Source organism: Mytilus trossulus, chromosome 6 (genome assembly GCF_036588685.1).
Source record: "Mytilus trossulus isolate FHL-02 chromosome 6, PNRI_Mtr1.1.1.hap1, whole genome shotgun sequence".
In the NCBI taxonomy this organism is placed as follows: domain Eukaryota; kingdom Metazoa; phylum Mollusca; class Bivalvia; order Mytilida; family Mytilidae; genus Mytilus; species Mytilus trossulus.
In genome coordinates this window covers 38,825,353-38,833,340 of record NC_086378.1, presented here as the reverse complement: position 1 = coordinate 38,833,340, position 7,988 = coordinate 38,825,353, and the positions used below count along the sequence as shown (strand labels likewise).

At 32.7% G+C, this 7,988-nt stretch overlaps 1 protein-coding gene across 3 annotated transcripts; it reads right to left on the bottom strand.

Moving 5' to 3' along the window:
• Nucleotides 1-530: 530 nt before the first annotated feature.
• Nucleotides 531-5,480, bottom strand: LOC134721322 (uncharacterized). 3 transcript variants are annotated; one of them, XM_063584228.1, is made up of 3 exons: nucleotides 5,278-5,480; nucleotides 3,958-4,035; nucleotides 538-2,125 (listed from the first exon to the last, which is right to left on the bottom strand). In XM_063584228.1, exons 2-3 carry the CDS (start codon nucleotides 3,968-3,970, stop codon nucleotides 1,443-1,445), a joined length of 696 nt encoding a protein of 231 aa, XP_063440298.1. In that variant the 5' UTR covers nucleotides 3,971-4,035; nucleotides 5,278-5,480; the 3' UTR covers nucleotides 538-1,442. The 3 variants fall into 3 exon arrangements, with proteins under 3 accessions (XP_063440300.1, XP_063440298.1, XP_063440297.1); XM_063584227.1 differs by having other exon boundaries at nucleotides 541-2,125; nucleotides 5,257-5,480; XM_063584230.1 differs by lacking the exon at nucleotides 3,958-4,035 and having other exon boundaries at nucleotides 531-2,125; nucleotides 5,257-5,480.
• Between the last annotated feature and the right edge of the window lie 2,508 nt (nucleotides 5,481-7,988).

The following is a 7,988-nucleotide window of genomic DNA, read 5'->3' as shown; positions in this document are numbered from 1 at the left end:
TTGCTAGATCTCAATTTTTTTCTGCAGATCAGATGATTTCTAGATATGTTATGTTTAGAACATAGGTTAGTCGGATGGAATAAACTGAGTTATCATCTCTCTTTTTTAAATTTAAATTGTTATGATTACCGTTTTGGGTATGTTCCTGGATATAAAATAGTTAACTTAGTAACCGCTAAAACTGTACACACTTTGGAAACGATGTCCTCTATGAAATGTGCTCCCGGTGTAATGTAAAATAAACGTTACAAGAAACAACAACAATTTTTCGAAAAACTTAATGTATAGAAGTCAAATGAAAGGATATTTGAATTTGGCAAAACTTTTAGGAATTTTGGTCCTAAATGCTCTTCAACTTCTTACTTTATTTGGCCTTTTTAACTTTTTTGGATTCGAGCGCCACTGATGAGTCTTTTGTACACGAAACGCGCGTCTGGCGTATATACAAAATTTAGTCCTGGTTTCTATAATGAGTTTATTTACAACCACTGGGTCGATGCCACTGCTAGTGGAGATTTATTTCCCTGAGGGTATCACCAGCCCAGAAGTCAGCACTTTTTGTGCTGACATGAATTATCATTGATATGGTTACATTTATAGATTAACTGTTTACAAAATATTGATTTTTTGAAATACTTAGGCTTTTCTACCTCAGGCATAGATTACCTTAGTTGAATTTGGCAAAACTTTTAGGAATTTTGGTCCTCAATGCTCTTCAACTTCGTACTTTATTTGGCCTTTTTAACTTTTTTGGATTCGAGCGTCACTGATGAGTCTTTTATAGACGAAATGCGCGTCTGGCGTATATACAAAATTTAGTCCTGGTATCTATGATGAGTTTATTCTCATAGGACCTGCCAAAAGATTTTTGACGATGTCAATAAATTGTAATAACTTTGCATTTATTGAACATAAAGTATTAATGCTTACTTCACAATGGTATTGTAGTTTCCTTACAAACAAACAAATGCGTAATTAGTTTATTATGGACACCATATACTGAGAGTTCTCAGAATTTAAGATAAGGTGTCAGTCTTGTAACGTATTGCTCCATGTAAGCTTCCATGCAAAACAGCTGATCTTTAAGAGGGAAACAAGAAAGAAAAAATGCTACATAGAAAACAAAATTTCGTGTACATCATGTACGTAGAAATATGAAATAGTGATTCAAGTCGGAAAAGGTGCCACATACCAAGAAAAAAAAGAAAAGTTATGAAATCCTGACGTCAAAACTACTTTTTTCTACTTTCTGTTTGCTGTATTTACTAGTCCGCACCACTCCCAGTAAACATGATAACTTCCCACTTTCATGGTATGATGTACACAAACAAATGCATCCAGAAAGATATTTCAGTTCAGAATAAACTTTTAATAAAACAGAAAACATTTAAGTCCTTTTTTTTCTATTCTAATTATTATTACAACTTTGGTTGTAAGCTTTGTCAATATGTTGCGATTGGCAGGTAATTAAACTCAACAAATTCAATATCGCCAAATAGTTGCTGTAGATATTTTAAGGAAAAATACTTGTCATCCGTCACATAGCTCGGGGGCTCAAGTTTTGGAACAACCTCTGAACTGTCTATATATTTATTCAGTTTAGAAGTATAAATCATCATATTTTCTTCAGTCATATCCGTTTCCGTTGTACGGATAGTCTCTGTAATTTCTTGCATTTTACAGTATTTATTGGTATGAAGCTTGATGAATTCTTCATATTGTGCATTTGCTTGGTTACGCAAGCCATCTAATTTACTTATCAACTGTTTTTGTAAATCGTCAAATTTCTGTCGTATAATTTCTCTTCTGAATACAACCGAATTAATGCTTTCATCAACTGCTTCATTGAAACGTTTTTGAACCTGCATAGTAAGATCCAATTCGGAACTTAATTTGGACAGTTTGTCTTCTGCTCTTTTTGTCCTTTCTCTTAACAAACGTCTTGATCTATTTCCATAGTCACTTAGTTTTGTCTTAAAACATCTTCTATGTTTGCCTTTCCCAGAAATGCAGTCGTCGCATATAAACACTCGACATTCTTCACAATAAAATCGAATATATTCCGACTTGTGGTAAACACACATGGGTTCATGGTTACATGCATCATGTGTATCACTCACGCATCCTGTAAGAAACAATTATAAATTTGTAAAGATTAGTTCAGTCATAACTAATATGGATATGGAGAGTTGTCTTTTTAGCACTCATACCACATTTTTTATATTTATATATGAGATATATATATGTTGCTTAGTACATTATTCCATTTAAAATGACATGTTACGCCACTTTTGAATGGATGACGTCTGATGTTGATCAATTTCAACTGTCATACGATACAACGTTGAATAATCTAAGGTGGGTGCCCGGCATATATCAGTCTAAATTTTATTTTGAATATTTTATAAGGGTTCTTAACTTTTTACAGAGAACATACAATTAACGCCATGGTTCGTGTTGCACAATCTTTAGTTTTCTTTTGTTTGTTCTTCAATTTTCGTTTCTTGCTATGACTCTTCAAATGCAATTTTTGATATTCCTTAAATATAAAACTACTGATTAATTGAAAACGATGCAATGGCAAGAAACGGATAACGATGCTAAGACAAACCAGTCCAGATGACACTGCTTAGATAACTAAAGACTCCAGAAACTGTAACCACACTACAAAAACGGGATTGTGGTTACGACAATTGGAATATATTTGCTTACCGACTATTGATCACGTTCGCAAAATTTTCAAAGGAATGTTAACACATTACTCATACTTCCTTGTAAGCAGCAAATCTCTAATAAGCTTTATAGTATAGTACCATTTGAGAGATATATTATACCTATTTGCATCGCTGTTGGGACGTTGTTACATAGAGATGGAAAAGTTCACAGATGGGAATCTGAAATTATCCCTGTTATCGTAAAGTTTTGTTCTTAACCGACCCTCATTTTCAATTTCTAGACGTAAGTTAAAATACGAGGTAGACGGCCTTTCGGTTCGATATAAGAGATTCGTTCAATATGGTTACTAAACTTTGAATTATTTAGTGAGAGAACATGATCTATATTGTATATAGCGGAGCATGAAGTTAAATGGTAAATAAAGGTTTCTTTCCATTCCTCTTGAGAAGCTCAGGTATAAGTTCCTGTTCATATGGGTAAAGGAATAAGTCGACAAGTTAAATAATAAGTGTAGGCTTCTTTCCATTCCTCTTGAGAAGCCTCGGTAAGAATTCTTGTTCATATGGGTAAAGGAAGAAGTCGACAAGTTAAATGATAAGTGTAGGCATCTTTCCATTCCTCTTGAGAAGCCTCGGTATGAATTCTTGTTCATATGGGTAAAGGAAGAAGTCGACAAGTTAAATGATAAGTGTAGGCTTCTTTCCATTCCTCTTGAGTAGCCCCGGTATGAATTCTTGTTCATATGGGTAAAGGAAGAAGTCGACAAGTTAAATGATAAGTGTAGGCTTATTTCCATTCCTCTTGAGAAGCCTCGGTAAGAATTCTTGTTTATATGGGTAAAGGAAGAAGTCGACAAGTTAAATGATAAGTGTAGGCTTCTTTCCATTCCTCTTGAGTAGCCCCGGTATGAATTCTTGTTCATATGGGTAAGAGAAGAAGTCGACAAGTTAAATGATAAGTGTAGGCTTATTTCCATTCCTCTTGAGAAGCCTCGGTAAGAATTTTTGTTCATATGGGTAAAGGAAGAAGTCGACAAGTTAAATGATAAGTGTAGGCTTCTTTCCATTCCTCTTGAGGAGCCTCGGTATGAATTCTTGTTCATATGGGTAAAGGAAGAAGTCGACAAGTTAAATGATAAGTGTAGGCTTCTTTCCATTCCTCTTGAGAAGCCTCGGTATGAATTCTTGTTCATATGGGTAAAGGAATAAGAAGAGGAGCACAGTTGATTGTATCACAAGTGTTGACGTTAAGAAAATAAAGTTATGAGGATATAAAAATTACCTTTCTGAGCCATTGACTTTAATCGTCTTTTTACTATTCAGTCTCTAAACACAGATAGTAATCGTTAGTCCTTTTGTTCTGTAAAAAAATATAACTCTTAATTATACAATTGTTTGGAATAGTTACATCAACACATCATGTGTCACTTCTAATTAAAAAAAACTTGCTTTTTTCTCAAAACTACAATAACAGAAACGTTACCAATTTTTCTGCACCAGCTGCTCATTATTAAAAAGATGAAGAGTTATAAACCAAAAAAGGACAAAATACCGTAGTAAGCCAAAGCCGGTAAGAACCAGAGCTTTGATTGAGGGAGATACATTCATGACTTGAAAATAATTTCCAACATTTTGCAACTGCAAATTTCAATAGCCCAAATCCGTATTTTTCTACCGGTAACGAAGTACTTGCTATTGGGCAGGTGATACCTCTGGGACTTTCAGTCCACAAACAGAGGCTTTGACCCAGTGGTAGTTAACACATAAACGGTAACAATTTTTCTGCACCAGATGCGCATTTTCAACAATCAATGTATCTTCAGTAATGCTAAAACCCAAAACAGTTGAAAACCCAAAGCTTATTAAAAAGATGAAGAGCTATAAACCAAAAAGAAGAAAAAAAGTAAGTCAAAACCTGCCAAGGAACCAGAGTTTTACATGAGGGAGAAACAACTGTACCATCGAAACTAGGAACCGACGATTAGCACAGTAAGCAACTGATCCAACAACTTATAAAGTAATGTACTCCCTGGCACAGTAAACAACCTTTCTGTCGATTGAATTTAAGACGAATAAATCCTTTGGTAGTCTTTACAACTTGTAGTTAGCTTTTCTGTTTGCTGGAGTATACTTATAATCAATGTGACTTTGAGGTAAAGAAGAACACTTAAAGCACTATTATTATGCTTTGGATTTCTAAAAGAGAATGCAAGGATTTCGTGTCATGAAATTAACCATATCCCTTCTTTTTAAATATTTATCATTAATGCGGGCTTGACGGAAGAATCTCTTCAAGAGTTTTGATTAAGCTATTATATTTTATTGCGGTTATTCTATTGCAATGATTAAACAAATATGAATGAACACAGTTGTTATTACAACTTATATTACGTCCTCTCCTTACATATACAATACATATATATGATGACAGCAAACGCATACATAATAAAGTTTTAGTTTTAGAAAATAAAGGAAGGAGTCACATATTGGTATTGCAGTAGAATATTACTTCCAGGAGCTTACGATGTAGAAAAAACTTCAGTACATACTGTATTATTTATATGTCTAAACGTGTACCTACATTAAAATGGATATATCCTACCAGTATAATTGTCGGAAACAAACTGTTTGTCATCATCAAGTAGTTTTATGATCATTTTATTATAAAATTCCCACTTCTAAAAACTACGCATTTTACACGGGAAATTCATGTCGCTCCTCCACTTTTCTTTAAATAAATTTTATTTTTAACTAGAGAGACAGTCTTCGTGTTACTCACTTGTAACAATTAGTGTTTAACATCAATTCTTAGTATACTTAATATGTTTTACATATTTCTTAAAAATAGATCTGTGATAAACATTTTATAAGATTCAACTGAAATACTAATCAATTATGTGTCCGTTTTTGTCGTCACTATCAATTTTTCTTTTGAACTTATTTGTAGATCTTGTTTTGCTTATCATTTTTGTTTACAATTTCTCTCTTTCTTTTATATACTTTTCGACTGAAAACACAAAACAAAAGTAGAAATTGTTTTTGAAGGGCAATACGTCCTTCAAGAAAATGACAAATGATTTTGACCATTGGACCTATTTATAGTTCTTGTCTTGATAAAAAGAAAAATATGTATTTAAAATGTGTTTTATATTGTAGTTTTTAAGATGGTAAGCCAGAGATGCATACGTAACACGTAAATATCGTCATTTAAAAATATCAAAATCTCACATGAATATCCGTCCGACGAATTCGATCTTGTTGACTTATTATTTGATCTGATTTCCAGATCAGTTGTTTATATTTTCTCAAAAATACACAAAATTTGTAAAAATTGTAATCAAACGGTTACAATTTCTATAAAGAACCAACAGAAACTGACCAACTAGTTGATGGGCCTTGTCTTGCTGATCATTTTCTCTACTTAAGTTTCTCCCTTTCTGTAATAGTTTTTAGATAAAAATATAAACGATAAAACATGTAAACTGATGATTTGATGATTTTGGATATATTTTAGATCTTGTCTTCCTGATCATATTTAGGCTATATAAGAGGCAATGTCCGCAAGCACTATGCTTTGAATTGAATGTTGAAAAATATAGTTAGTTTTTTTTTATAAAATTAGTGCCAAAGAATTTGTTGCAATTTAAAAATGTGAAAATGGTTTATTTTTTTCAAATCCACTGTTTTCCATCATGTCAATTTCCTTTCTTGAGATCCATGTGAAAATACCACCAAAACACATGGTAAAACTGCAAGTTAAGCAGGATATCAATACAGTTAAAAGTTATTTCTAAACTATACATTTTTGTAATATCGTACAAAAAACATCTTACCTTGATTTGATTTAATATTTTGAAAGCGTTGCTATGTCAACTTGAAATACATGATTGTTTAACTTGTGAAAACAGTTAAAAATCCCATAACATTTAATTGCCTTCATTTAAAACTGCGGATAGCATTCAAGTTTATAACCTTTCTTTTATACCAATTTCAAAATTTAACAATAAATTTACCACTGATGCATGACTAGAAACTGGTCTAGAAACTTAACAATAAGTACTAACAGGTAGAAATTTTAACTCATCGTATATAGTAGGATGATACAAAACACAAAAGAATTCACGTTTATGTACAACCACATATACTAGTAATATATATGATTTTGTTTGTTTGATTAACGTTCAGTGGCCAGCATTTCGTGCATATCAAGGACGCAAACACATATCAATATTAAATGCAGACTGCGATGAGAAAGAGGTTAATAACGGCAGTGTTGTTTATTTTGGCTATATGAAGTTGTAATCACAAAATGAAACATAAGACATAAAGCTTTACATTACTAGAGTCGGAATATGCAATACGACTACACACATAAGCCCTGAAGAAATTGTTGGCACTGTTTTGGTCCGTTTTCCTTTCTTGGTTTTGCCCCATATTATTAATTTCATTCATTCTAACCTTTTACATAATCAATGTCCTTTCACACAAACAATGTCCCATGTTATTAATTTCATTCATTCTAGCCTTTCACATAGACAATTGAGATATTTTTTTGTTTGACAGATGATAACGTTACAGAGTTGATCTCATTAAATTTCACTTTTATCCTCAAATAAGCAAAAAGTAAACTAAAAATACGGAACTCCGATTGAAAGTACAAAACGGAAAGTCCCTTATCAAATGGCAAAAATCGAAAGCTCTTAACACATCAGACAAAGGAATAACAACTGTCATATTTCTTATGTAGAAAATGGGGGATTCAACCTGGTTATATAGCTAAAGCTAAACTTCCTACGTGTATTGCAGTTGTATAAAATTCCATTATATTGACATCGATGTGTGAACAAAACAAACCGACATAACAGGTAAAAATGTCAAAAATAGGGGTACAACAGTCTACACCAGCAGTCAACATTGTGTTATAATCTTAATCACTATAAAAACAAACAAATAAGTAAATAAAGAAAAACTTAAAAAGCATATAAACAAAGCACATTTACAAAAACGAAAGACAAGAATACAAAAATTACCATAGCGCATTAACACAATGACGGAATGTATATAAGTATCGAGCCACGTCAAGTGGATATTACCAAAAAAAAGACAAAACTGTAAAAGTTATTATTTATAAAGACAAATAAAAGAACAATATTATAGTATTAATGAATGGGTGTTTTTGTAATGGCCCTGTTATATGTCCAAGGTCTGTAATAATGGTCGAGGAAGTTTGTAATGGCCCGAGGCAACGCCGAGGGCCATTGCAGACATCCGAGGCCATTATTACTGACCGAGGACATATAACAGGGCCATTAT